Source organism: Blastocystis sp. subtype 4 (assembly GCF_000743755.1).
Source record: "Blastocystis sp. subtype 4 strain WR1 chromosome Unknown seqid_0079, whole genome shotgun sequence".
Taxonomy (NCBI): domain Eukaryota; class Bigyra; order Opalinata; family Blastocystidae; genus Blastocystis; species Blastocystis sp. subtype 4.
Window position 1 is genome coordinate 1046 of NW_014569468.1, and position 27073 is coordinate 28118.

The 27073-nt window shown below is 39.3% G+C and overlaps 15 protein-coding genes across 15 annotated transcripts; 3 read left to right on the top strand and 12 right to left on the bottom strand.

Annotated features, from left to right (window-relative positions):
* Window positions 1–1040: 1040 nt before the first annotated feature.
* On the top strand, window positions 1041–3470 carry JH06_2355 (hypothetical protein; the record flags this gene model as incomplete). Its single annotated transcript, XM_014672685.1, has 9 exons — window positions 1041–1127; window positions 1165–1551; window positions 1583–2432; window positions 2461–2526; window positions 2558–2734; window positions 2765–2881; window positions 2911–3230; window positions 3261–3390; window positions 3421–3470. 9 exons carry the CDS (start codon window positions 1041–1043, stop codon window positions 3468–3470), a joined length of 2184 nt encoding a protein of 727 aa, XP_014528171.1.
* A 574-nt stretch (window positions 3471–4044) lies between these two features.
* On the bottom strand, window positions 4045–4941 carry JH06_2356 (putative histone-lysine n-methyltransferase; the record flags this gene model as incomplete). Its single annotated transcript, XM_014672686.1, has 5 exons — window positions 4045–4094; window positions 4124–4184; window positions 4215–4385; window positions 4416–4479; window positions 4511–4941. The coding sequence occupies 5 exons, from the start codon at window positions 4939–4941 to the stop codon at window positions 4045–4047; spliced, it is 777 nt and encodes a 258-aa protein (XP_014528172.1).
* A 40-nt stretch (window positions 4942–4981) lies between these two features.
* On the bottom strand, window positions 4982–5978 carry JH06_2357 (putative histone-lysine n-methyltransferase; the record flags this gene model as incomplete). The annotated part of the gene is made up of 2 exons (XM_014672687.1): window positions 4982–5305; window positions 5334–5978. The coding sequence occupies 2 exons, from the start codon at window positions 5976–5978 to the stop codon at window positions 4982–4984; spliced, it is 969 nt and encodes a 322-aa protein (XP_014528173.1).
* A 1605-nt stretch (window positions 5979–7583) lies between these two features.
* Window positions 7584–8602, bottom strand: JH06_2358 (hypothetical protein; the record flags this gene model as incomplete). Its single annotated transcript, XM_014672688.1, has 7 exons — window positions 7584–7754; window positions 7786–7855; window positions 7888–8021; window positions 8052–8151; window positions 8181–8411; window positions 8442–8527; window positions 8558–8602. The coding sequence occupies 7 exons, from the start codon at window positions 8600–8602 to the stop codon at window positions 7584–7586; spliced, it is 837 nt and encodes a 278-aa protein (XP_014528174.1).
* Window positions 8603–8788: 186 nt separating this feature from the next.
* On the bottom strand, window positions 8789–9571 carry JH06_2359 (hypothetical protein; the record flags this gene model as incomplete). Its single annotated transcript, XM_014672689.1, has 5 exons — window positions 8789–8921; window positions 8955–9040; window positions 9072–9318; window positions 9349–9412; window positions 9445–9571. 5 exons carry the CDS (start codon window positions 9569–9571, stop codon window positions 8789–8791), a joined length of 657 nt encoding a protein of 218 aa, XP_014528175.1.
* Window positions 9572–9607: 36 nt separating this feature from the next.
* Window positions 9608–10154, bottom strand: JH06_2360 (hypothetical protein; the record flags this gene model as incomplete). Its single annotated transcript, XM_014672690.1, has 4 exons — window positions 9608–9721; window positions 9753–9867; window positions 9898–10025; window positions 10056–10154. 4 exons carry the CDS (start codon window positions 10152–10154, stop codon window positions 9608–9610), a joined length of 456 nt encoding a protein of 151 aa, XP_014528176.1.
* A 378-nt stretch (window positions 10155–10532) lies between these two features.
* JH06_2361 (coatomer subunit alpha-1) lies at window positions 10533–14250 on the bottom strand (the record flags this gene model as incomplete). The annotated part of the gene is made up of 4 exons (XM_014672691.1): window positions 10533–12173; window positions 12203–12379; window positions 12412–12891; window positions 12925–14250. The coding sequence occupies 4 exons, from the start codon at window positions 14248–14250 to the stop codon at window positions 10533–10535; spliced, it is 3624 nt and encodes a 1207-aa protein (XP_014528177.1).
* A 176-nt stretch (window positions 14251–14426) lies between these two features.
* Window positions 14427–14892, top strand: JH06_2362 (DNA-directed RNA polymerase I subunit RPA12; the record flags this gene model as incomplete). Its single annotated transcript, XM_014672692.1, has 4 exons — window positions 14427–14571; window positions 14635–14657; window positions 14688–14747; window positions 14779–14892. The coding sequence occupies 4 exons, from the start codon at window positions 14427–14429 to the stop codon at window positions 14890–14892; spliced, it is 342 nt and encodes a 113-aa protein (XP_014528178.1).
* Window positions 14893–17210: 2318 nt separating this feature from the next.
* Window positions 17211–20424, bottom strand: JH06_2363 (hypothetical protein; the record flags this gene model as incomplete). The annotated part of the gene is made up of 12 exons (XM_014672693.1): window positions 17211–17349; window positions 17379–18343; window positions 18374–18702; window positions 18732–18840; window positions 18871–19166; window positions 19196–19398; window positions 19430–19565; window positions 19593–19692; window positions 19721–20072; window positions 20108–20263; window positions 20295–20370; window positions 20397–20424. The coding sequence occupies 12 exons, from the start codon at window positions 20422–20424 to the stop codon at window positions 17211–17213; spliced, it is 2889 nt and encodes a 962-aa protein (XP_014528179.1).
* Window positions 20425–21203: 779 nt separating this feature from the next.
* JH06_2364 (hypothetical protein) lies at window positions 21204–23000 on the bottom strand (the record flags this gene model as incomplete). The annotated part of the gene is made up of 10 exons (XM_014672694.1): window positions 21204–21320; window positions 21350–21698; window positions 21731–22032; window positions 22063–22263; window positions 22295–22369; window positions 22400–22582; window positions 22615–22744; window positions 22774–22805; window positions 22836–22893; window positions 22921–23000. The coding sequence occupies 10 exons, from the start codon at window positions 22998–23000 to the stop codon at window positions 21204–21206; spliced, it is 1527 nt and encodes a 508-aa protein (XP_014528180.1).
* Window positions 23001–23642: 642 nt separating this feature from the next.
* Window positions 23643–24583, top strand: JH06_2365 (hypothetical protein; the record flags this gene model as incomplete). The annotated part of the gene is given in 5 exon segments (XM_014672695.1): window positions 23643–23690; window positions 23706–23819; window positions 23851–23961; window positions 23993–24220; window positions 24251–24583. The coding sequence occupies 5 exon segments, from the start codon at window positions 23643–23645 to the stop codon at window positions 24581–24583; spliced, it is 834 nt and encodes a 277-aa protein (XP_014528181.1).
* Window positions 24584–24989: 406 nt separating this feature from the next.
* On the bottom strand, window positions 24990–25378 carry JH06_2366 (hypothetical protein; the record flags this gene model as incomplete). The annotated part of the gene is made up of 4 exons (XM_014672696.1): window positions 24990–25061; window positions 25090–25227; window positions 25259–25308; window positions 25339–25378. The coding sequence occupies 4 exons, from the start codon at window positions 25376–25378 to the stop codon at window positions 24990–24992; spliced, it is 300 nt and encodes a 99-aa protein (XP_014528182.1).
* Window positions 25379–25445: 67 nt separating this feature from the next.
* On the bottom strand, window positions 25446–26070 carry JH06_5791 (oxysterol-binding protein; the record flags this gene model as incomplete). The annotated part of the gene is made up of 3 exons (XM_014672701.1): window positions 25446–25559; window positions 25591–25748; window positions 25779–26070. 3 exons carry the CDS (start codon window positions 26068–26070, stop codon window positions 25446–25448), a joined length of 564 nt encoding a protein of 187 aa, XP_014528187.1.
* Window positions 26071–26076: 6 nt separating this feature from the next.
* Window positions 26077–26319, bottom strand: JH06_6008 (oxysterol binding protein; the record flags this gene model as incomplete). Its single annotated transcript, XM_014672702.1, has 2 exons — window positions 26077–26235; window positions 26266–26319. 2 exons carry the CDS (start codon window positions 26317–26319, stop codon window positions 26077–26079), a joined length of 213 nt encoding a protein of 70 aa, XP_014528188.1.
* Window positions 26320–26755: 436 nt separating this feature from the next.
* JH06_4592 (hypothetical protein) lies at window positions 26756–26968 on the bottom strand (the record flags this gene model as incomplete). The annotated part of the gene is made up of 2 exons (XM_014672699.1): window positions 26756–26859; window positions 26893–26968. The coding sequence occupies 2 exons, from the start codon at window positions 26966–26968 to the stop codon at window positions 26756–26758; spliced, it is 180 nt and encodes a 59-aa protein (XP_014528185.1).
* Between the last annotated feature and the right edge of the window lie 105 nt (window positions 26969–27073).

Genomic DNA, 27073 nt, shown 5'->3' on the forward strand with positions numbered 1-27073 from the left:
TTCTCTTATCACTGTAGTGATAGGGAATGATGCATTCAAACAATGTCGTTCAATAGTATTTGAGAGTATGAATGATTGAATGAATGATGAATGAGATCTGACTCAACTTCAATCCATCATTATAGGATCACACACTTTTCAAGGAATTAATTATCAGCCAATTGTTTATAGTGTGAAGAAAGAAAATGAATTGATAATGAGAAGTATGAATGAGAAAGATATTGATAGATTAGATCTCCCTGCTCTAACTCTATTCAAAGGAAAAGGCAATTTCTTGAATATAGGCAAAGTTACAATCGAGAGTGATTATTGATAATGGAATCTGAATTAGACATTCCATCACTTACTTCACAGGGAATTATAATGGAAGAGTATGTATCTGGAACTAACCGCTTTACTGCTTTTTCGGATGTGAAAGAATTGGTCTGTTCAAGTATGAGGAGTTGGTAGTATTTTCAATAGATTCTGCTCTTGATCGTTGTATTCAGCAGAATAGTCGGTATTTGCAAAGGTAGAAGTCATGATCACAACAATAATTTTAGAATAGTTGATATAATGATAGTAGTAGTGTTAAGAGATGACGAACTGTCCAAATTGTTTGTTGAATGATAAACTGATTCACAACACTGTATACATATTCTTCACATAGCATAAAACCTAACTGTTAACTAGCACGACTGATGTGGTTATTAGATGCCTTGGAGAATCGATTATTTTGATTCTATTGAAACCATCACATTAACGGATTCAAGTTACGGGGAAACAGCATACTCTCTCAACAACAATGAATTGCGCCATTCGCAATTCGTTTCTCTCTTACGGACTGCGATTCTTTGATATCTCTTTTGTTACAGAAGTTTGCATTCTTTTCCCGCTATTTAGTTGGTTTCTTGGAGTTGGTACATGCCTTTAGGTATTTGTTTATTAGGAGTGTTCATTCTATTTAGTGAATCGTAAAAAGCCAAACAGTAAACAAGGAAAAAAGATTGGACCACCAAGTAGAGACATTTTGTAATGCTTTCTTTATAGAGCCCAAATCAATGATTATTGAAAGTGAATCAAGCGATAGTTTCTCTGATGCAGATGAAGAGGATCAAAAAGACTATCGTGTTGGTGGTTATCATCCAGTAGAAGTCTTGCACTCTAAATACTCGTAATACGTAGATTGGTGAAGTTTATGCAGAGAAATATAAGGTGTTGTGTAAGATGGGATGGGGACAGTATTCAACTGTCTGGCTTGCTCGTAACTTGATGACAAACAATTTATATGCACTTAAGATACAAAAGAGTGCTACATCGTACATGGAAGCTGCACAAGATGAGCTTCGACTCTTCACTGAAGTAATGAATCAGATTCATGAAATCAAATTATCAAACCCAAATGCAGTCATCAATGTGGTGGAACTGATTGATCATTTCCTCTACAACGGTCCAAATGGAATTCACATGTGTTTTGTTTATGAACGATTAGGAGGAAGTTTATTGGATCTTATCAAGCACTATGATTATCATGGCATTCCATCTTCCATCGTTCGTCTTTTAGTGCGCGATGTTGTCTTATATGTATTGTCTTGACTCATAGATGCTTGAAGGACTCTCATTCCTTCATAGATGTGGGATTATTCATACAGATATCAAACCTGAGAATATTTTGTTGAAATCTCCATTAGCAGATCCTCCTCCACCAACTAAAACCATGTTTGATCTGGTACAAGAGCAGATTAGTAATCATCCAGACTATTTGTCTTTGAAACAGCAATGTGAGGATATGAATTTGAGTGCAGTTGAAAGAAAGACATTAAAGACTAAACTGAAGCGTTTAAGAATGAAACTGAAGAAAGGAATTAGTTCCGCGGGAATTCCAACTTTATGGGGGTTCTTTAATTTCAATATTGAGAAAGAAGAGAATAGGAATTCGGAAGTAACAGAAGAGCCAGTATTTTTGGAATTGCAGAAATCAGAATGGATTTATCCAGATGATTGTTTTTACATTAAAATGTATGTGATGTGTCCTTTAGCAGTGATTGAGAAAGCATTTGGACCTTGTCATGGATATGGTGATGAACAGAGTAAGTGTGTGGAATATGATGAAATATCACTCTCTCATTGTTACTGTTTGATAAACCCTCTCACTCAATCTCTCATTGTCTTCTCTCATCTACTCACTCATTCCTCTTACTCTCATTCTCTCATTCACTCTCTTATCATTCTCTCACCTACTCATTCTCACTCACCTCATACTCTCATTCTCTCCCTCATCACTCTCTCACCCCTCACAGATCCACAATACAGTGAATGGACCTTCTCTTTCACTTCCTCTTCTGATTCTGATTCTGATTCTATCAATCGCTTTCAACTCCGAGGTCACGGTGTGGATCATCATACTCGCCTTCACACACTTCGTCATATTCTAATGAATACATCTTCGCTCAGTACTCTCCTTCACTCTCTACCATGTAGACGATAAGAACGAGCAAATTCTTTGGTCACTTCGATTTGATGGTCGACGAATTCGAGATGTTTTTTGTCATTCCTTTTTTAGCTATTTTATTTGTAGCTATTCTAGAAACCAAAATCCCTGGGTTTTATGTCATTCATATTCCCAAGCCAATGTATGCACTTTCAGCATATGAGCACACGCTGATTTCAAATTTGTCGCGGGAATTTCTCCCTCCATCTACGGCAATATTCCGCGATTTGAATGGATTCCCCGCGGGAGTATATGTACCGAAATGTATGGATAAATTTGTCATTTGAGCACTAGTACGTGAGGATGTGAAACTTCTTCCGTTATCAGAACGCTTGGCAATGTGGCCAACAGCTTCGATGCTAAATAGAGAGTTGAGTGATGATCGCCGAATTCGAGATTATTTTGGTCCTGGTATAAATCAAGGGTATTTTTAACATCAGATGATGTGATTGGATGCAAGATTGTGGATTTGGGGAATGCTTGCTTCCATGACAAACAGTTTACCAAAGACATTCAAACACGTCAGTATCGCTGTCCAGAAACTCTTTTGCACACTCCATATTCATACTCAGCGGACATCTGGTCGATGGCATGTGTAATCTTTGAAATGCTAACAGGCGATTTCCTATTCCAACCGAAGGAACATGGCGATATTTCACGTGATTTAGAGCAATTAGCATTGTTTGAAGAGGTGATTGGACCAATTCCAATGGCCTTAGCAAAGAGAGGAACACGAAGTGTTCACTTCATCCGAAGTGATGTGATGAATGAAGATGAGAATGAGGAATAGGGACGATTGAAATACCATAAGTCGTTTGCTGCCCACAAGATTGCGTATCGATTAACAAAGAGTGGAATCACTTCAGAAGAAGCAATGCTGATTGAAGATCTGTTGCTTAAGATGTTGTGCTTTATGCCAGGTTGGAAATGAGAAGTGAATTTATGGATAGAAGATCGCTGGACAGCAGATGAATGTTTGAAGCATCCTTGGTTAAATTAATGGAAATTGAACTGTTTGATCGTATTTCACAACAAAACGATAATCCCAGCACATGATCAGAAAAACTACTATTGTCCCTTACGACGCCTTACACCTCTATTCTTACAGTCTATACATGTCACTACGAGCTTGATCCCTCGTCATCTTCATCCGAGCCCAAGGTGGATGATAGCACCTCTGCAAGATTCAACAAAATGGAAGAAGAAGAGGTCAAAATAGCCGTCATTGCAGCAACTTGAATGCGTTGAAGCTATTGTTGATTCCTAAATACCTCAATTACTTCTTGTTTACTCATTTTCGCAAATCGGGGAAGCGAATTCATCTTCTTATTCAACATCTCCATCTGGTTCGGTTTCATCACAGATTTTAACTGCATTCGTGGAGAAAAACCGAATGCCTCTGGTTTTCGTCTATAGCATCACAGAAGATCCCAACATCTCTACACAAGTCGCTGAGCCATTCGGACGGACTGAGAAAAAGCTCTAGCTGTTCGCATTGTTGCACGAGCGGACATGGGATAAACGAAAAAAGAAATGTGGAATGGATCTGGGTTCTCTCAAATAAACACATCCAATCAAGGAAAATCAGGATATCGTGTCTCTTTCAAAAGCTGTAAACTCTTTTCTATCTTCAATTCCATTCTCCAATCCTACCTTCTTCTTCCTTCAACGGAATCTCTACAAATGGATGCAATTTCATCTCATTCACCACATTCTATTCTTCACACCTCCATCTACCATTTACCTCCAAATTCTGGAAATTCCCTCGAACAGCATCAAACATTGGAGAACCAAAAACAACCCATGTATTCTTATATGTCCAATGAGTAGATGCTGGCCAAGGTTGAGATGGATTTGACAAGATTCGATGAATCAGTTTCCCTCTTTCTTTGGCTGTGTATGTTAGCTGTGCACGCTACTGTTCAGGAATTCCATAATTACAAACATTTGTCAGATAACAGGACTCTGGATCAGGAAGACGTAAACATCCCCTACGATCTGCAGAAAGACTAAAGAGTCATAAATTCCTTCAATCAATACCTCAAACAGGGATCATTTGAGGTTTGATTGAACCAGTAGACAAGCTGTCCCCAAATGTAATTACTATGATAACTCTTCTGTGGTAAGGATAAAATCCGATTGGCTTCTGCCAAACGCTCTTCTTCGCTGAGTAATTCCCATTGTTTCTCTTCCGCGGTTTTTTCAATATAATTGCCAACCCACAAATCCTGTTGATTTGTAGGTGGAAGAGAGGTTAAACGAGGTTGAGGAATCGAAGAATCCACTGTCATTCGTTTTCCTTCTCTTAGTTTGTATGTTTCAGCACATGAACATGGAATGTCATATGAGTGGATTCCAATAAAGTCACCCCGAAACGACTCATATTCAGTGTATGTGAAGAATGTGGTGGTGTTTCGATACATCAACAGACAATCAGCTGCAGCCAAATGATTGCGATTGCTCATCCCCATTTCATATAAGTGTTGAATGACTAGAGTTTAAGTCATGTGATCAATTCGAACATTCATCAATCTTCGGCCGAATCGCCATTTTGTGAAGATGATAGTAGGAAGTCCGGTTTAATTCATTTCGCATTCGCTGAAAGAGTTGGGTACTTAAATCATCCGAACACACGGAACTACCAGCATCCACAATACGTCGAACAATACTATTTCTGGAAAACCATAAAAAGTCTAGAATTTCGTCATCATTCCAAATATGCATTGGTTTAATTTGTTCCATTCCAGATTTCTGTCTTTTCAGGAAGTGTTTCACCTTATCCACTGTGATTGCCAGATTCTGCAATCTGGAGTTATAAACACCTTTACTCTCCATCTATCTCTTATTCTCACTCTATCACTACAATAGCAGCATTGATATCACGAAAAAGTCTTCGATTTTTGGAATCAGTAAGATTTACAATTTCCCGCGGTAATGCTTCTACTTCAAAGTCAATGTACTGAATCGCCTTCACACACCATTTGCATAGCCACTGAGGTGCTCCCTCCAAAATACAACCCTTAATCCCGCGGTTCTGAAGGAATTCCATTTCACTGATAGTAAGTGAATCTGAACACACTTCAAGCAGAGTGCTGGTACGCCGAAGGAACCCATTGTATTTAAGAAGAACCTGCGTGAAGCTGTGTCTGTCAGAATAATAGAGGAATGAACCACGACAGACTGCAGATCCACAGAGACATGTAGCCTTCTCAAATTCTTCTTGTGACTCACTTACACAACTATAATCGAACGTAAGCTCTTCACCATAAGCAATGTCTCGAACAGCCACTCTGGGAATGAATGATCGAATGAATTCATACAGCACAATAGCCAGCTTATCTCGAACAGTGATGGTTGTGGTGGCGCAATTAGGGTCGCAACTATGACTCAACCGACTGCCGAAATTGCCGCGAAAAATAGGGTCAATGAAGAGAACATCGTAACCACCAGGAGAAGTAATAGGTCGTTCTAAAATGATATTGTAAAATTCAGGGAGATTATGGTCCATTTCTAACTCATGCAATTTGATCTTCAATAAATCTTGTTTCTCAAACCAGAGCCATGGTGGATATACCTCACCTAAATATTTACATATTATGGAATTGGCAGAAATACCACCTTTTTTGATACATTGAACTCCTTTGCCTTTGGGATGAATTCGAAAGTGTTCAGGCCCAACAAGTAAGTACTAGATATGAAATGAACGAGAAAAGAGAATACAGCTTGAAGAAGGAGAATACACACTTCAGTAAACGAATTACGCAGAATAAGGAGAATCATAGTATTCCTATGAAAGATAAGCCAAATGGAATGAGAATGGTCAGAAAATCACAAGCAAGCAGAACACGAATCACAATTACATCAACACAATGACAATTCCTTACCGCAGGTCTGAAGCATAAGCTCCAGGAATTTGAGAAATTGTGGGCAAAAGACAATTCTGAATGAAAGCATTTACAGTATAAGAAGAGATAGAATAATGAGATAATATTAACTGAATTAAAGTACGGGAATAACAGTCTATTCCCCAACTGTCTACTAATTTCAAATCTTGGTCCAATTGAAGAGAAGACGTCTCACACAACTGATTATGGCAACAACAGGATTCTGCGCCACTATGACACTTTTCGTCACAAGCGCGATTGGCTGCGGCACAAGGACATGACGATTTAAATTTCCATGACACATTATCCAGCTCAGCTCGTCCTCCTTCAACACAAGAACAACCCATGCCATCACGAGGATTAACCATCTTTCTCCATACAGATGTTGCCTCTTCTGCATCTAGAGACTCATTAGGAATATAATCTGAAATCGTTTCATAACAACGAGCTGTGTATGCGCCAAGATGATGATTCTGAGCATAAGGCTCATTATCTTCATTAATCAATTCATTCATTGTTGAAAGACTCACACGTTGAATACAATAATCCTTCATAAACCTAATACATTTGTGATAGTGAAGTACAAGAAGTGAATCATGTGGGAATGTAGATAAATAAGGATTCATTTTCTGTTCATCATAATAGAACAACTACATGTTAACATGGATTCGAAACAAAACTTCACATTCATTCTCTTGAGTGGGAACTCTGGATAAGAGGATTTGGATATCAGCATCGAAATACTGTTTTCGACGAGTTGAGACCACTTCAACAGCGCGCTCATCCGTCCCTTCACCAGGAGATTTTGGAGATCCATCTCCTTCCAAAAACGGGAAAAATTGGAGAAACGAGTGAACATCATCACGAACAAACACATCCCCCTTTATTCCATTCAGCAGTATTTGCAGAACGTTCATCTATACATTCATCTACAAGCAAATACAAACTTCCCTCCCAGTCGGAGGAATCGAATGCTCCACTAATTTCAATAATTTGAAAAAGAGGACCTTTTGGACACTAATTCGCTCCTTCAATTCGTGACTATTCGCATTACAAGCTCGTTTCAGTCATACGCTTTTGATGCCCAAGTATATCGGAGATTGTCTTTCTCATGTCCCACATACCAAGGTCTTTCAGGGGCACGAACACAATGCATCTTGGTTGAAGTACCGTTCTTACTTCCCTTTCGCTTCATCCCTTTCTTCTTCCTTCCAGAATCCGAATCGTCGTCAAACAGGTACATGGAAGCAACAACAAGATGAATGTGAACAAACAAATGAACCTTCTTGACGTTCTTTAAAGAAATGAATGTATTCTTGTGCCGTAAGCAACGATTTCTGAATGTTCATAACATCAGTCACTTTCGGAATGAACAAGGCAATAAATCCATCGGTTCGAGGCTAATTATCATTCATTCAGCTTCTTCTTCACCTTCTGATTTAATAACCACGGTTCCTCTAAAAGACGCGAATTCACTTCTAAAAGACGACCTCGTAGGCAACTTTGATTCAGTCGAAATTCATCACATCTTACGCACAAATACTATAGACAGAACCATCATCACATGTAATATCACATAATACCGTTCCTTCTTCCACCCAAATACCTCCTTTCTTCCGCTTTCCTTGGACTTCATTGTTCAGTAACGGACGATGATCCTTGCCTTTCTAGGTTTCAGAGATTCCAAATACATCAACTCCAAATGCAACGCCAACACACTTCTTCCCTGCAACAAGAATTTCGTGGCCAAAAGCCAGTCCCACGATACAAATCGTGTTGGAGTGCATACAAATCGATCTAGGAGAATCAACAATAGGTCAAACTACATGTCGTTGCCCCTACGATTTCCTGTATCCGCTGCAAAGAGCTGTGTGTAGTAACGATCAATCATACAACTCTTTGAAAGCTTAAAGGAATCTAAATGGACTTCACTGAATACATGCTGAATATCTTCACGGTTCTTTAACGACTGGCGAATTGTACTCTGTTCCCGCAACAAATCCTGATTTTCTCGATTCCTTCCAATTTGATCACCAATATCCAATGCTTCTGAGATACTATCTCTCACGTTTCCAACAATACTCTACTCGCCATGAACAAAGCGACACTTGTCACCATACTGGCAAGATCCCTTCTTTACCCATTCAAAACACAACCGAGTCTTACTAATCTTCTACAGATCAACCAACTCCCATAATGAAACGCTTGCTGGGCGTTTTCGATTCTCCTTTGGCTTAGATTCGCTCATTGAATCGATTCCAATGGAGTTTCAATGAATGGATATTCTGAACACTACAATTAATAACAAGTCCCTAATAACCATTGTAGGCTCTGTTAGCTCAGTCGGTAGAGCGTCGTGCTTATGTCGCGATGGTCGAGGGTTCGATCCCCTCATGGAGCATCTTTTTTCCTTGATTTCACATTAAGATACTCTCTAACAAACACAACAATCCACAAAAGGAAGCAAGAATTGATAAATCTTCTCCTTGATCTCACCATTCTGAGGAATAAAGTGACCTCCATCATGATATAACACGATTGGATCCAAAAAGCATTTGGCTACTTTCCTAATGCATTATTTGCCTCAATTTCATTCCTACTCACTACTCTTCGGGTCAACCTTGTCATCCTCCTTTCCTATTAGATGGAGCGTAGAAACACTGATAGATCGATAGTCTAAAAGTTTCTACACATAATCATAAAGAATCACCTCTCACCTGAATGGAAACATCGGAAGGATAAAAACCACTATAACTGATAACAAACTTAAAGTCTGTTGCAATATCTCCCTTCTCCTGTAAAGCTACCAAAAACAAGCCCAACCCAGCCCCTTGAGAGAAACCAAGAATGCCATCGAAGGGACCATGTTCTTTATAGCATTTCAAAACATAATCCACAGTGGACTCAAATTGAGGATACTGTCCTGTTGCTTTGTCCTGAATCCACCATGCCTTCCCAACTTTTCTAGAAGTAATTTCTAAACAAATAACTTACTCGGTTCCTAGTGAAGGATCAAATCCTTCCATCGAATTCACGGTAATAGGACCATCCAGATAGTCTACAGATTATAAATTTAAAGTGTTGAGCAACAAAATTGAGCAATCGATTTCAACTTCCGATGAAGTGCTGGAGTTCGGTCTTTCATAATAGAAGCGTCTTGAAAATAACCGTGAAGGCATAAAATGTTCAATTTCTTGGCTATTGTACTTTTGCTCATGAGAAGAATGACAACCCATCAATCGAACAAACATATTTACTTTCTCCGTTTACTATCCTTTGTATCACTATTCCCTCCTTTCATTCGTTTAAATCTCGCTTGTTTATCTGTTACATACTGAAGCTTCTCTTTGTGGGCCTTGCCTTTCAACTACTATAAACTCGCTAATACAAATCAATACATGTTCTGCTAGTTGTTGACCACTTGTAAACTGCTTGTTACACAATGTACAGGAACAAACTCGCTTCTTCAATGTAGCATTCTTAATGTGGCCCCGATAATCTCGGTGTTTCATTCTATCATCATTCTATCATTCATTTACCTACAATGACTCGGGACTATCAAAATACACTCCACATGTTGTACACGTATTTGGACTGTGGGAAGAAATGTACAAATCATTCTTGAACGCCACCTTCAAACGAAGCAAGTGTCCTGATGATTCAATATGCGTCTAATGATAAACAAACCTTTCTGATACTACAGAAATCTCTATATCTCCTGACAATTTTAGTCTGCACAACTCACAATAAGCTTCATTCGTTCCCAAAGTAACTGTCTCTTCTGGAAGTGCATTTTTCATTTTATTCATCAGCTCCTTTTCCCGTTGCGATTCAGACTCTTTTGGTACATGTTCTGGAGAAATCGAGTCCGAATCGACATCCACAAACTCATCTCCATCTGAATCATTCAACTGTTGCTCCAGCTGCCGAATTCGTTCGTCAATAGCTATAAATCATCCTCCCAAGATGACACTTACACGACAACGAAACTTCCCTTATAACTGGCTTCACTGTGGTTTGCTCCTCCTTTTCCTTTGTCTTTCGTCGTTGCTTCATTAATGCTCGGAATCCGGTGATTGCTCCTTCACTCATCCTGTTTCTGTATTTAGAATCGTTTCTAGAGAGTTCGGGTAGAGTTAATAGTAAATCCGTAAAGACAATAACAATCAACTATGAATTCACCAGCGATTGCAACAAACACAACACTTCGAATATACACAAACCAGTCCAAGGGTATCTTCTCCAATCTTTGACAGATCACACACACAACACACCTTTCCCTTCTTCTCTTCTCGATATACAGCTCCACAATAAGGACATTTCACAGATTTCTCACTCTTGCTCATGATCGTCAGATCCTCACTATCGATCCATTGGGCACGTTCTCCTGCATATGCTGTGTTGATTGCATTTCTTCCTTCTTTCTCACTCTTGGCTAACACTTTTCGGGCTTTGGTCTCCAGACTTGCATTCTTCGGAGCTGAAATATCACTATGACCCAAAATGCGCCGAGCAAACGCAGCTGCATCAATAAAATTCCCGTGTTTATAAGTTGCTACCATCGCAGAGTGCAAAACTAACAACTGATGAGCACTCTGGAGACGGCAATCTGCCATCAAACACACACACTCCAATAAACGAGTGGAATCCCCGTGTTTCTTTGCCTGATCCAATTTTGCCGCCAATAGATACTCTCTTGCCAATTCCACAAAATTACGGATTTCCACTTCTTCTTCCTTATTTTGGAATACACAAAGTGGGATTTGTTGGAGTAACTCTCTGCCCAAAGACTCACACTCTTCAAAACGAGCTCCTTGGAAACTCTTCAAGAGGTGTTTCATCTGTTCAGTAATCCTTGATAGGCATGAACCACAATAAGGAAGTGAAGGAGATGTGCTACGCAACAAAGGTACAGTAAGAGGAGGCATGCCTGGATATCCTGCTGCTGTTGCTTGTACAGACAAATACACAGACTTCAACCCTCTCGTGAGGGCCTTCATATGAGCCACACCCAACTGTCTATTGAGCAAACGACACGCACCATCAACATCACCAGCAGCTGCTGCATCATGAGCCAGAGGAGATTGGGACCAAGAAGACATAATCGAAGCACCTGCTTGAATACTCTCATGAGGAATTTCATCCATTGCCACATCAGAATCTGAATCGAGATCCAAATCATCAGACCAAGCACCTTCGTCTTCGTCACTCACTTCTAACTCATGTGTCTCTGTCACAATAGCCTCATCTCTGTGTTCCTCTTCTTGCTTAACTTCCTCTTCTTCACTGAATACTTCGTCCAGTACTCTAGCAGGTGTCTCAAGCTCTTCTTCCATCAGCTTATCAAAGCGTGATCGAGGCAACTCCAACAGAGGCCAATTGGTACAAGAAGATACACTCATTGGTGGCATTAGAAGAACCGCCGAGGGATTCACCTCTGGAACAACCAATCCTGCTTCCAACAACTGTTCTCGCAACTGAGTCGCTGAATCAGTTAGACCATTTGTAGCAGCTGTGAGGTATGCTAATGATAACTGACCCACTTCTTCAAGAACACGAACACGCGTTTCGACATCACCCAAAAAGAGGGCAGTATGAAATTGCGCCATTACGTCTTGGCGCAATTCTGCAATTCGCAACATCTTTTGCAACTTCGGAATATTCCCAGTGATAACATAAAGAAATGATAACCGATCAAAGGCGTGTGTTCTTTGATAAGCCATTTCGACCATCTCATGACTTCCTTGACGTAATGCTTCTTGTGCTAAAATAGTCCATATTTCTGGCATATCCAATTGTGAAGCACATTCTAATGCAATCTACGTCTCATGGTTCATGAATCACCAACATCGAGGTTACCACACTGAATGGCCAAATTGAATCGGGCTTGAGGTTCCGTAACAAAATGAAGAGCAATGTCCTGATAGCCGTTCTGTTGGAGATACCCAAGCAATGCTTGACAATCAACGTGTGTCGTACGAATCAGATGGATAGCTTCTTTGTACTGATGAGTCTCTAAATAGTACTAGGTCTAAGCAAAGAATGATGACTTGATACCTTCAGTGAATACTCAGTCACGTTGATACGAAGACTTATGCACTTGCCAGCACGACTAAATACTAGAACACTCATCCCACGAACACTACACAGATAGACTGGCTCACGAAGACTACGAACTACCCCTACTGCTCCTGAAGGTAAGAGATACTTCAACTGACTGAGAGTCGTATACAGTAAAATCCCGCGGGAATCCCATACACAATCCTTCACTCGTAATCGTTCATTCACCACACTTATCGTCTTCAGATCACTAGTTAACACCATCAACAATTGTTTGCTAATTACAGCCACACGGCTTCCATCTGAATTCCACAAACAACGTTTGACTCCATTTACGACACAACTACCCAAAATGCGGCTGGAATCCACGTCCAGTACCATCAGTTCGTCACCACTCAACAACAGTACACGACCACTTCGGCCACCACTGAATAGCCTACTACAACCTCCCACGGGAATTACGATACGTTTGGTCACCTAGATATGATTTATGGAATTCCAAAAATATACGATGTTATCAGCATTACGGATAAACAGGGTATCATGGTCCTCAAGAGTCACAAATTTGTTTCGAGAGACGAAACAAGCTCCCAAAGCAGTTCCAGTAACAGAAATCGGCTGACTTTTGGATTCCAGAATATTTCCAGAAATTCGTAATAATTCGTACATTCCTTGTTCTGCTGGACTTGTTGTTAGAATCATGTGTTCAGAAGAACAATACTGATTATATTGCATTTCCCGTGGAAAATCGATCATAGAAGCAGGACCTCTCGAAACCTGCATCAGAATCAAATCTCGCTTCTCTCCATCGACTTCCTTCACACGATACGATCGATCCTTCAGATAGAAGCACAACGAAGAGGCCATTGCACATGGGATTCTCTCCCTCCGTAGTTTGAATACAACAGCTCCCGAATCATGTCCAGCAGCAATTAAATTTTGTGTTTTATGAGCAGCCATAATCCAGAATCGATCACGTGTTCGTAAGAAGGTTTGAACACAAATGCGTTTTGTGCTATCCCAAACTTTGATGCTATGATCTTCTGAATCGCTTAGGATCAAATCATCATGAGGATGGAACAAAACACAACTCACATTATTTGTATGTCCACGAAGAGTGTCTATTTCCCATGCTCTCGATTCATTTGTTCGCCAAATCTTAATCATTCGATCATCTGAACCCGAAACAATTAAAGGAAGATCAGGATGGAAACTTGCCCAATTCACACCTCGCTCATGTCCCTCCAACACAAATTTGACTGTTCCAATGGATTCAATTCCTAAACGACCCATCACACTACCGGGAACTCCGTTCATTGTTTTTCCCTTCTTCTTCAGACCCGAAATATCCCACACACGAATTGTTTGATCAAGAGAAGCACTGACAATCAAATCGTCCGTTGGGTGAAATAGTGCCGACATCACGTAGTGATTGTGGCCTGTGAGAATAGCAATGCATTCACGACTCTGCCAATTCCAAATACGGATCGTCTGATCATCCGAACAACTCACTATCCACGGATTCTCGTTGTGAAACTGAACTGTTCGAATATAGTCCTTGTGTCCTAGGAGAGTGTATAGAGAACGCTCACTGTTATAGTTCCAAACACGAACCTTGTAGTCATCCCCTCCTGATACAAAAAGAGGCTGGGTTGAGTGAAAATCAACACTTCGCACAGGACCCGTGTGTTCTTTAAATGTATTAAGTAAATTACCAACTCGATAATCCCATAGTTGAATAGAACCGTCATGCAGAGAACAAAGGATCCATGGTCGTGTCGGATGGAAAGCAATTCCCTTCACACGCGAACTTTTTGTCTCAAATTTCGCCAACATTCTCTGTAGAAGTCAGAATAGACGTTACGAAAACATACGATAATCGGAAATATTTTTGGAGTGAGTAAATATCCCAGATTTGGGGAGTGATTAACAAGAATCGTTGCTATTGACATAATTCCAGAAATCAGCTAGATTCTAGTCATTCTCCCAAAACGGCAAAGCCAGCTGCTACAATGTCCAAATTCGTGGAAAACTTTGAGAAGAAGAGTATTCGAGTCAATAATGTCGAATTCTGCAGAGTCTGTGGTTCCATCTTGGATATTCCAGAGTCTGGCAATATTGAATGTGGTATTTGTCATTGGACATGTCATTTGTCTGGTGAGTCCTTGAAATTGATTTCTGATGGATAGATCTGAGCAATAATACGATTGTCACCTTTAGTAGACCTAAACCTGTTCCTGTACGTATTTATATGCAGCTTCCTCATCTTCTAGCACTGGTTAAGAGAGTTGCAACAAAAGGAAGATGTTCAAACTGGACCTACTCGTGCTATGGTAGTTAAGATGATTGTTCATTAGTTTCTAGGTGGATGAAGAGTGTCCGCGTTGTAAGAATCCCCAGATGTCGTTCTATACTCTCCAACTTCGTAGTGTGGATGAGGGTTCAACTGTATTCTATAAATGTTTGAAATGCGGGTAGGCAAAGTGCTTCTTCTTGAATGTAGATATACATATACTCTCAATAATTAAGTTTGTTCTCTTTACGTTCCTTTTCTGTGTTTGTTCAATTTCCCTCCATCTCGATCATCTATATCCCTTATCATCATTTCCCTTCAAATGATGACTACTGCATCAGCAGATACCTATACTGAAACAGTCATGGGATCCTTCACACGAATTGTCTTGAATGTACGAAAGAAACCTATCAGTACGATTGCTCTTCAGCTCTTAGGAGATACAAACCTTCAGAACTCCTACGTATGGGAATTAGATCTCATGGATGATACAGATTGCTTCCCTTTCATTGTCCGATTTCACTCTGATGACTGGGTCCTTTCTGGTAGTATCCATGTCGGTAGTATTGTGTATTTCCGAGAAATCCAATATATTCAATGCCAACTCCATCATCAACCTGTTCAAATCCGTTTCATTCCTAGACTTCTTGTGATCGATGAGTCATCAAGTCTCTTAATCAAACGTATGTTTGTTGCTACTGTTTCATCTAGTGCAAACAAACCAGCCAGAACTCATTCTCCCCGTACTCTTTCAACTACCTCCAGTCATGTCTTATCTCCCTCCACTGTATGATTCTAATTCCTTCGATAAGCGAGACTTCTTCTGGAAGAAACAACGACGATTACTCTACTATCCATCTGCAGACCCATCTCAATCAGGATTAACTCCGTTTATCCAAGGAATTATCACAGCCAAATCCACTATCTCTGACTACTCCTCCAGTTTTCCCAATTTCGCTTATCCACTAACGTATCATCCCAATTTCATCTTCTCCTTAGCTTCTTCATTCAACTGTATGATGGGAATCGGTATTTTCAAGTCTCATTCTTCCATGAACGTGTGATGAGTTATTACTACAATCTACGTATTGGAGTGAGTTCAAACGACTTTGGTAATATTCAGGATGTGATTCGTATCTCAAGTTATCAGATTCCAGAATCAACATCAATCCTGAATTCAACTCCATTTCTTCAGTTGGATTCACAATCACCTTCAGAACAGGAATCAATCCCAGAATACATGGTTCCAGGGAAGGGAGACATTCATGATGTCCAACTCCTTCAGAGTATTCTCAATCATATTCATTCAACCATTAGCTGGTGGTAATGATTATTGTATGGATTATATCTCTCCTTTGAGGTCCATTGATCAGCTTCCTTCAAATTCATCCTGTTGGTTACTCGTATGTGTCACATCCATCACACAAGAGTATCGTGAAGTTGTAAATCAAGACTGGAAGGCATTTCGTTGGATGCATGCAATTGATGATACATCAACGAATCATATCATTATAAAACTGTTATAATTGTTCTTCTCATTCATATTCAGTTATTTAAATAGTCAGAAACACCTAATTGATTCCATTCACATTGGTCACATTCTCCTACTCACAAATTGTTCTGTCATATCAATTGATGAGAATCATCATTATTTCATTCAAACAACTGTCTATTCCTTTGATTTCTGTTTAGTTCTAGTCAGTATCTTCCTATTTCGTTTATGTCCCAAATAGTACACAGAATCCAGGGTTCCTAACAGATGACCTTCAAGAATCATTTCATAGTCAAATTGTCAATAACTATCAAATCAATATCACATTGAATACACTTGCATCCAATATTACAATTCAATGGATTCGACGAAAGAGACGAGGTATTACTACTTCGATAGGTCGTTTGAAAGGCGAGTATGGAAAGTGAATCCCTACGAGTGTAGAAAAGCCTATTTACGCTATTTGAACAATACAAATTGGTCAGGTCCCATCTTTCAACACATTATGCAAATTAATCAGATTCCTTCTCTACGAGTGGGTCAATTTGTATATGGGATTCTGAAAGGAAAAGTCATACAAATCGATGATAAGAGGAAATGGATGTGGTTGAGTGATGGATCAGGGATTACTCGTATTGATATCACAGAAGCAAGAATTGACTCCATTCGTGTTTCCGATTATGAACTTCAAGAGATTGTATGTGGAGTTCTGTGTGTAAATCAACCTCCATTCACTCTTCAGTTAGTATGTGTATTGAGTTAAATCTGTTTGTATCAAACAGAGAAAGGAAAGATAGATGGAAGATCAATCATTTTGAAGTAAAGAGAAGCAGGAGGTTGAAGATTCTAGTAATTAAACGTCCCTTGTAATCTTATTTGACACATATTTAGATAGTTCATATCAAATTGATTCATTAACTCCTTCATATTACTCATGTCCATTATATTCAGGAATCGAATAGTTCGTAATGATTCAAACAATGATCTTATTCATCATTCACTTATTCATTCTTACTTCTCAAAACCAACATGAATATGGCCTCCACGACAGAATAAATACAGTTTGGAAGCATTCATAAGATCACCAATATTGATATATTTGACAATCTCTTTCATGATCCCAATCACATCACATGTAACACTCAAGAGTCTATTTCTCAATCAATTCGGCTATCATACTCTCTTTCTCGATTTGGAGATAACGTCAATATAGCAATTGAAACACTCTCAATCAGCTCATTCCAATTTCTCTCTTCCATAGTTTCTCTCTTCATACTCACACCTTGGAGTCGAAGAATACTCTCTCCAATATATCCTTGTAAGCTCTCATAACACTCATTACTGTCCACAGAAATGGCTTCCAATTGAAACAGAGCAGAAAGAATAGAAATTGGTACAATGTCAACGGCAGTTTGATACACATCCAATCGAGAGAATATTGGGAACGGAACGTATCGGAATGCCAAATAAACAACTGAATACCATAGGGCATTGGAAGTAGATTCATCCTCACATTCAATTGCTTCATTCAATGCTTCTGGTGTCATTAACACTACTTCTTCGACTTCTTCAATTGATATTCCCTTCACAATCATTAGTTTGGGAACTACTACAAATCCACAGTAAGGACATGAGAATGAATTCCAATGGATTGATACTTCAATGGACGATTCACAATGAGTGCAGTAACAATCCAATGTTAATGTTCGTATGTTCTTCACACGTTCACAAACAACACAACTTTCACCCATCTTCATCAACTCATTCTTCAATGAATCTCTGATTGGTAACGATCGAATCCTATCACATAGATTCGATCCAAATACACCAAGTTCACTCCATTTCATGTTTATAAACCTCATCCAATTCGATAACACACTCTCACAAATCCTTCTTTCCTCATTCTCCACAGAAGAATCATTCTCTTCTATTTCAAATGGATCTTCTCCCAACGATGAGATGGAAATAAGGATCATTCGATTGCTTGTTTGGTAGAGAACACGTTGTAAGTGATTATATCGATCCTGAAAGGGACGTTGAATCATTGTCAAGTATCTATCAAAGAAAATAATTGGAAAGTCAAATGATTGAGAATGAGTGGATGAAATTAGATCAATTCGACTGCTAATAAAATTTGTGAACATCTGACTCTTATCAAATTGAGTCTATCATACCTGGGTATACACAAAATGAGTGAGAAAACCTTGCATCATTCTATTCTTACTTCCAATGAAGTCATTCACACGAAATAGTTGATTTAGTGTACAACCAGAGTAATCACCTCCATCTCGGATCATCAAAAGATTCTCGTAACCATCCACTAAACCACTATACAAATCCAGAACACAGGTGAATAACTGAACTCCTTCTTGTCGGGTTAGTTTGGGTAGAATATGATTGGGATCAGGATGATTCCACATTTGTTGCCAATTCTTCTCTTTATATTTGGTGTGTAACGAATTCTGAATGGATTGAATGATCTTGATGGGTACATGAGTCACATCTTCATCTCATTCTAATCACTACTCTTACAATCAGGAAGCAATGGAGGAAGGGAGTGATGAGATTCAATCAAAATACGATCTGAATCCAAATCCACTATAACTGAATCACGGGGAATCTGACATTCTGCCAACCATTTCTATTACTAATCTCTCATTCTTCTGCTCACCGTTTCAATTCCAATAATGAAACTCCCAGGAACCTGAACAGCCAGAAGCATGGAGGAAGGAAGAAGAGGAATAAATGAGCCAGCATACTTCCACGGGAATAAGAGTCTTCGAAGAGTATGTGTAACATTTGAGATGAGAGAAGGATATGACGAATGAATTATGATCTTACTCTCCAACAAGGCTACTTGAAGAAGAGTGAGAATATTTGACGGAGATAGAAGAAGGAAGAGAGGAGCAATGTTATCATTATAAACAGGAAACCCACGGGAATAATGACGATATACTTTGATAGAACCTATTCTAAATACCAAGATGAAACAAAACTCATTTCATTCACAGTGATCATTACAGTATCTCCAAGTTCAGGAAGTGGAGTACAATGAATAAGGTTAGTAACAATTCTTCTTAGAATCACTTCATTTGTTATAGATAAAAGTTGAGAAGCCTGTTTAAGACAAGTTTGGTTACCAATTAGTTGAAGTGCTTCAGTGGGTGAATGAGATGTGAAAGATGTTTGATAAATAGATCTGTGGATCAAATTAGGCAAACAGATAAAACAGTAACAAATGGTTAATTGACTTTGAATAAGGAAGAGATGATATTAGTGAGAGTGATGACTGATAAAACAGAATACAGTCAGCCTTAGCATAGTTTTTGATAGATGCTTCAAACCCAGTACGAATTCGCTCATCTTCTGATGAATCATTCCTCAGTCTGTTACTCATTTCTTGTCTCTTCACAATTGCATTCATTAACTCCAAACAGATTCGTTTCTCTTGTTCTGATGCTCGTTTCCAATACAGAAGTGAGTATCCGTAGAGCTAATGGTCATTAACTTTCTTCACTTACCATGGTTCCTGTCACACGATATACAACAAACGAAGTAAAGGTTAGCGAGGATTCAGTCTTGTTCGCATCATTAGAACGAACAATTTGAATTGGAATTCCTTCTTGGAATATCATGTTCTCGACTGAAGGCGGAATCGAATGTTGAGAGGATTGAACAGAGAATGATGGTGTTGGAAGCATTCGAAAGAGTTGATAGCGATGAAGATGAGACTGAGACTTGATAAGAATGGAGATAGATGGTTTGACTGTTGTAGTAGAAGGAACAGGAGCATAATCAGGATAATCGAATGGATCTGATGATGATGATAGAAGTAGAATGGAAGAAAGAGAAGAAGCATCAGCAGATGAGAGACTCATTCTGATAAGCTATTCCAATAATACTCATACCCCAGATAAATAGGTTCATTTGATCGAGAATCCGCAAATGAAACAATCGTACAATCAGGATACAGAGAAATCATACTAAATCCTGTGGTATCTTCAGTCTTTAGTTGTGACTTGGTGAAAAATTGTAATGAATGAATGGATCCACGACCAAAGGCTCTAACTATCAGGATCATCAATACATCCTCACCTTTTGACACATAAGAATCCTCGTGATTTTGAATTGATTTGGATCAGTCCTGATGGATTATCTTGATTCATCACCACTAAATAGTCACTTGGAAGAAGCTACTCTTTATCTCTTCTAAATTATCCAACATCAATGTCCTTCTCTTCTATCACCAGAATATCGACAATTGGAGGTTGTTTCCGATTCCAATTGTCGATACACTCTTCTTCCATCTCGAATGGTTTCTTTGGAGTACATTGAACAAAGCAATCGAACAGGAATTGATCCGTCATGAATTGTGTTGCTGTCAATCAAAGCGAAGATAATCCCCAATTATGGATAATGGATGTCCAAACACAGGATTCTACTATTCCCTGCATCATTCAAGGACGTAACCCATAGTTCATCTCGATCGAAAGAACTATGCTGAACAGGACTGAACAGACATTATACTTAAAAATTGAAATCACTTTTCACAAAATTCAGCTAATCTTCCTCATTACCTCATTCTCTCTTATATTCAAATATTATACTATTCACACAATATAGACTTCATTGAGAAGGGATATATAGAACCGCCTAGGTGAAAGAAGCGGGAAACGATATGGCGGCAGCTTTCTCTTCATTCTTTTCATGGACTACGCTGATATCTCACTCGATATATTCCCCTGTTCCAATCCACTCAGCTTCAATCAATGTACTCCACGAAGTACAACGTCTTTTGTACACATGAGGGTAATCTCTCTGATATCTAGAAACACTCCTCTCAGGTATGTTCATCAACGATCATAAATCCAAACTGTACTAGTAAGAGACTTTAATTTGTTGTTATCCATAGTCTGTAATGATCCTGAAACCTATCTCAAACGTCAATTTCAGCGTTATGTCCACTAGTGTGTACCATACAAGTGTTTCTAACAACAAACTCTATTACTGAGCGAATTTGTACCGATTCTGCTTGAAATCAAAGTGTAAGTGAAGAATACCTCGCTCAAACTCATTCCTGAATCCAGATTTCCGACCTCGATCCCAAGCGCGATTCACAATCTACATCCCCATTCCTCCTTTATTCCTACTCGAAAAGCAACATCCTCATAAGGTGCTCCTGCATGAAATCGAATTGTACACCAATTGTCATCGTTTTTATCAGGTTCAAGTAAGAATGATGGTCGTTGCGTTTTATCGACTAATTCCGGATAGAAAATATTGAATCGATATCCCTGAATCACTTTCGGTGGAGGATTTTTTGCATCATAGTGAACTTGATTGTATTGATTCCAGTCATATCCCATTTTGATTTTGTTGAAAAAGATTGGTTTCTGAGGAGTGAATTTATGCTGCCAGGAAAACAACTGATGAGGGAGTTGAATATCACTCTGGAAGGCAATCTCATCATCATGTACTTCTTTTCGCAATGAATCATATCTACTTATAATGCAAACTTTCGAGCGAATTACGCTACAGTTGTTTCCATATGCCATCCTTCCGTTCCCTCCATACGCTGTGATCCTCTCTTCTCCTTGAGAGATTGAATTGTCAACTTCTCCATCTCGCGGTGATGTACCATTTCACGTTCCACACGCAATTGTTCACAATCATCAGCACTCTCCAGAATCAACACTTTCTGATTGGCAGGAATCACGGAACGACTCAATGGAGGTGGAGAATACACTCCTTCTTCAGCATCAGCCTCTGAATACAATGTCCATTGATGAGATGCCTCTTCACGCTTACGTTCTTCCTCCAAACGACGTTGCTTCTATTCTTCAATGAAACTCCCAGTAGTTACATCAATATCTCGCCCCTGCATAAATCGGGCTTGCTCCCGCTTCAATACGAGTTTGAAGGATGCAAGTCGCAGAAAGGCTAGCACGGCTCCCCAGTAATCAACGTCCATTCCTTCTCCTTCTGCCAACTGAGTCTCGATATCCTGTCGTAATTGATGAATCTCTGATTCTGATTTCCCTTCTATCAGATTCTTTACATCTTCCTATGTTTGACTGACGTTACAGAACACGTACAACAACAGAAGAATGAACAGCGACAGATTGATCTTCATCTCCACCTAAATGTTCGATCACCACAGCACGCATTGCCTAATCATTATTAATAGAGATTATATCAACAGAAAGATACGTCAAAAATGGCTCCATTTCTGGTAAACACATGACTTCATCTAAATCAGTTAGTAAGTCTTGTGACTCTTCCATAGACAGTTGGTCAATGATATCTTCTACTGCTTCTTCTTCTGCAGGAACTGTACTACTCAGAACCGTATTATCAAAAGCATTCACCGGTCTGTTGATTTCCTATTGTCATATCTTTTCTATCCATTTCTTACATCCAGTAGAAGAATATTCTTCATCAAACGATCAATCGGCTTTTCTCGGCCACTTTGAATACGAATTCGCATTCCAAGAAGCTTCTGAGCTAGTTGTAACTCTTTCTCCCGCTCGATGAGTGGTTTGATACTACATGTCAACGTCATCTTTTCTTTTACTCATTTGTATCTACTACGGGCGCCGGTCTTCTCTACAATCATAATTACAAATCCATTCCAACCTCTCGCTTTCCTCGGTTCACAGAACCACTACGATCTCTTGGTTCGATCTCGCCTGTTCTATACACTCACTCGAAATAACAAAACAGTCTACTTATGCGCGGATCTATCTCCAGAGTGTCGAGATGTCCTAGATGTGTTTGATCTATTATGGTATGACTAACCATAAAACCAGAATAAGGAACCCTACATGACTTCTTCGATCCCGTCCAAACTCGTCTTTTGAATAAGATCGAGAACGAGATCGAGACCGCGAGTGATAATGACGACCCATTTTTACACTCACTTAATCCTTTCTGAATCTACATGGTTAGGAATATCGAGTTTGAAATCATCGAATAGATCTTTCTATCTCTTTTCAATGTGCTCCGAGAGCGACACGCTGTTGTCACTGTGGAACTCAAGAACGGCGTGGAACTTCGTGGAACATATCCTTGAAATGATAACTAATTCTTGGGTTTCTTCATTATGTACTATTGACTCAGTAGACCCGTTTTTAAACATCAAGTTAGGAAACGTCGAAGTTGTGAACAAAGAGAGATACCCACATCTTGTAGAGAACAATGAGTGATATTGAACAAGTAGATTCCCATGTCCAACTGTTTCCTTCGAGGATCTGTAATTCGGTATATTCATTTATCAAAACTGGATGTAGATGAGGACTTACTTCTGAGTATATCCTTTGAAATGGAATATGGGAGGTTCCTTCATAGATACGCTGCAAGAACCGAGGCTGAAGATCTAACGAAGTAGTTGTACTCTAGATGATTTGTTTGTTGTGAACTTAATGGTTGGATGTTTACTAATTCATGGAGAGCAAGCGTCGAAAGGTGAATTCATCTGTGTTTCTTTCGATTGTATGTTATACTTAGAATGAAAACAACCCTGCAACCATTTTTGGTCATGGATGTAAGGGGGTGTTTGTGACGTGTGATCGAAATCGTGAAGGAAATGCAGCTACAGAAGTGTATCGTTTATTAGAAGATGTAACATTGGAGGCTGATTCTGACACAATAGTATCTTGAATCCATCAAAGAAACGGAAGAATCTCCTAACAATGATCTGGATAAAGAATTAGAAGAATTAAGCAAGAAGAAGCATCCTTCTCAGTTTTCTCGAATCGACCTAGTTTAAGCGTTTCTCTAAACTTATACCCTAGGGAATGAAAGGAATCACATTCATTCGTATTCTTGATGAAACCATCAGTCCAGTAGCAGCAGTGAAATACATATTCAAGAAGATTAAAAGCACAGGTGTGTCTTCTGCTCGGTATGCAGCTCGAATTATTCCTATCGAGTATTCATGTTATGCTCATATGGAAGATGCCGTTGCAACCGTTAAAAAGGCGATTCAAGAAGTGTTCACAGACGATAAGAAAGGACAAACAGTAAATTAAGCCAAGTTCTATAACATCTAGTGGTTTTGCGACATTAAACGACGCAACAATAATACATTTGATCGAGATGCCTTTATTAAGGCCATCATACCATTCATTGATTCATCCAAGAATCCCGTTTGTTTGCGCAATGGAGATATTTGCATTCATGTAGATATTGATAAGGGTGTATGTGGAATATCGATTATAACAGAATGGAAGGAGTTAAATGAGTATGAAATGTTCCTTTCTCTAATGTTCAGCCTAAGTTTGCGAACTATTTTAGATGAAAAGAAACCAAAATTGCAAAAAGAAGAAACGAAAGATCAAGTAGTGAATGCACTCGACAAAGACTGGAAATGTGGTTCTGTATGATCATTATGAATTGGTGAAGCGTAGTGTGGTGCACCCAATTTCCAACAGAATGACATTTGCTGGAAATGTCAATTCGATCGTCGCTCTTTTCCTGTTTGTCACAAACATCAACATTCAATGAATCTTCTCCTTCAAACGCTCATTTAAAGTCACTTTGACCCGTGATCTTATACTATCATTACGTAACACCAAATGTAAACCCATTACTATCGTTCAGTTCATTCAGCCATTCCTACAAAGAATGAAAACGAGGTGGAATAAAAGGAAGGAGAAGAAAACCCAGGAATTCCCAACAGCGATCACTGTGAACAAGGCTTCAGCCGCAACAATGCACGAAGGAGTGATACGGTATTCGTTTATCACGAAAGGATGAGGAACAAGAACAAAAGGAAGTCTACAAATCAACTTAGTTTCCAACATTTACAGCCAAGCTACGACTACGAGAATATCTGCAACCGCAAAAAGAGGCGAAGAAAAGCTAAACAATCAAGTCCTTCACGAGATACACACGAAGTTATCAAGAGCAGCAATCCATACAGAGCCAGGTAGTTTGTCCGATAGTAGATGAAGTTGTTGCGGATCCGATCTTCCAATTTGGACCCCTCAGGAACATTGAACTTCTCAAAACACTCATCTAACGGAATCTATCTATTCATATTCATCCAAAAACCCTACAAACTTTCCCCATCCCCAGCTATTTACGGTTTCCCAGACTGACAGAATCTCTACTCGTCATTTTCTTCTTCTTTTTCTACTTTCGTCATAAGGATTTTCAGGAATAAGATCTTTTACCATCGTTGAATGTTAATAGTGTATTGTCTTCAAGGATTCTTCTCCTCTGTTCTCCCGATTCCCGCGGTATTCATCGTAGAAACAAACAATCATATTTCGTTACAACACTCTCCATGCTCTCCGGCATTCCACGCTCATCATACACATTTCTCGACAAAGCCAGGAAATCACGATATGGAGCATTCTATCATTCATTCATTTCCTTCACTCCCTACCGGACTCACAGCATTCAAATCAAAGTATTTGAATCGATATCCATTATCCATCTTCCCAACTCCCTGATGAGGTACTTTCACGAACAGTTTCTGAGTCCAAGGTCGATATGCAGGTGAATCGTGTTTCTGCTGACAAGGTAGTTTTCTCTGATCATCTTCTATGCATCATCATTTCATTTCACATCTACCCAACTTTGTCTTATTCACCTGCACTGTATTCCAGTCAGGTCCCTCAGGTCTGCGGATAGCTTGTGTCACCGTATTCCACAAACAACGAGATTCATATGGTCCCTGATATGGTACATCTAAGACCTTCTTTGGGAGTACAGTGAGCTTGGTGACATCGAGGAAGAGAGATTCCTGCTTCTTCGATGGATCTGTCAGATAGAAACAGGAATCCCAATGGCCATGAAGATAATGAATCACCTCTCCATTGTGAGTGATCGTAGCAGTCACTCGATTGTAATCACCTCCAAACATAGGCTATCAATCACTCACACTCCTCATACTCACTTTGCCATGGAATTCAATCTCAGCACTGTAACCTGTCTTTGGACAGCTGAAACTCAGCTTGTCAATCAGTTGCATACGAAGAGTACCAAAAAACAGACCTGTTCCTGCAAAGGCTGGAATGATGGTATTATACTAGATTCAGAAAGAATAACCAGTTCATACCACTTCATCGAATTTTGGAAGGAACACCTCAATGTTACCCAACATACTGCCCATTGCACTATTTCCCGTGAAATGAGACTTCGTCCAAATATATCCATTCACACAATATTGTTTCTTCTGATTTTCAAGATAGAAAGCAGAAATGGGAGGATGGTGATTACATTGTTCAGCCACGTAACTAACACGACTCTCAGGTGTATCTACAATACAAGAGAAAGTTTCTCCAATAATAGGATTGTAAGGTTTTTTACAACCATGAGTCTTGTAATGCCAACTGGACAAATACCATTTCAATAAAAGCATGAAACGCTTGTAAGCATCATCGCTTTGTAGACTACAATGATATACCTGTTCAATTATCTACTCTGGAGAATCCAGAAGATCCACATGCATAAGCATATCACCGAGATGCTCCAAAAGAGATCGAGGTGATAAGAAGAATACTGGAATTAGAACACGAGTTAGATCCTGTCCTACAACCTTACTCGAATCATCCACTCATACCAGGCTTTAAGGATTTCAAAATGTGCATGAAGAGACTAGGTTGAACATAAGGCTCACCATTCACCTCTCCACCTCGTGTACTTTCAGGATCTAAATTCGTAAACGAAAACATATTCTAAATACCTTCTACGGTGTACTGAGCATAGTCAATGCCCTTAGAATAATCAGAAAGAGGGGGTAGCGATGTTACTTCAGCCATTGAACGTTCTAGGACCTGTTATCATCATGTTAAAGCCATAGTAAAACTAACAACTTACAGAAGAATAGAATGAAGAATACCAAATCTTTGGGGGCTTTACGGATG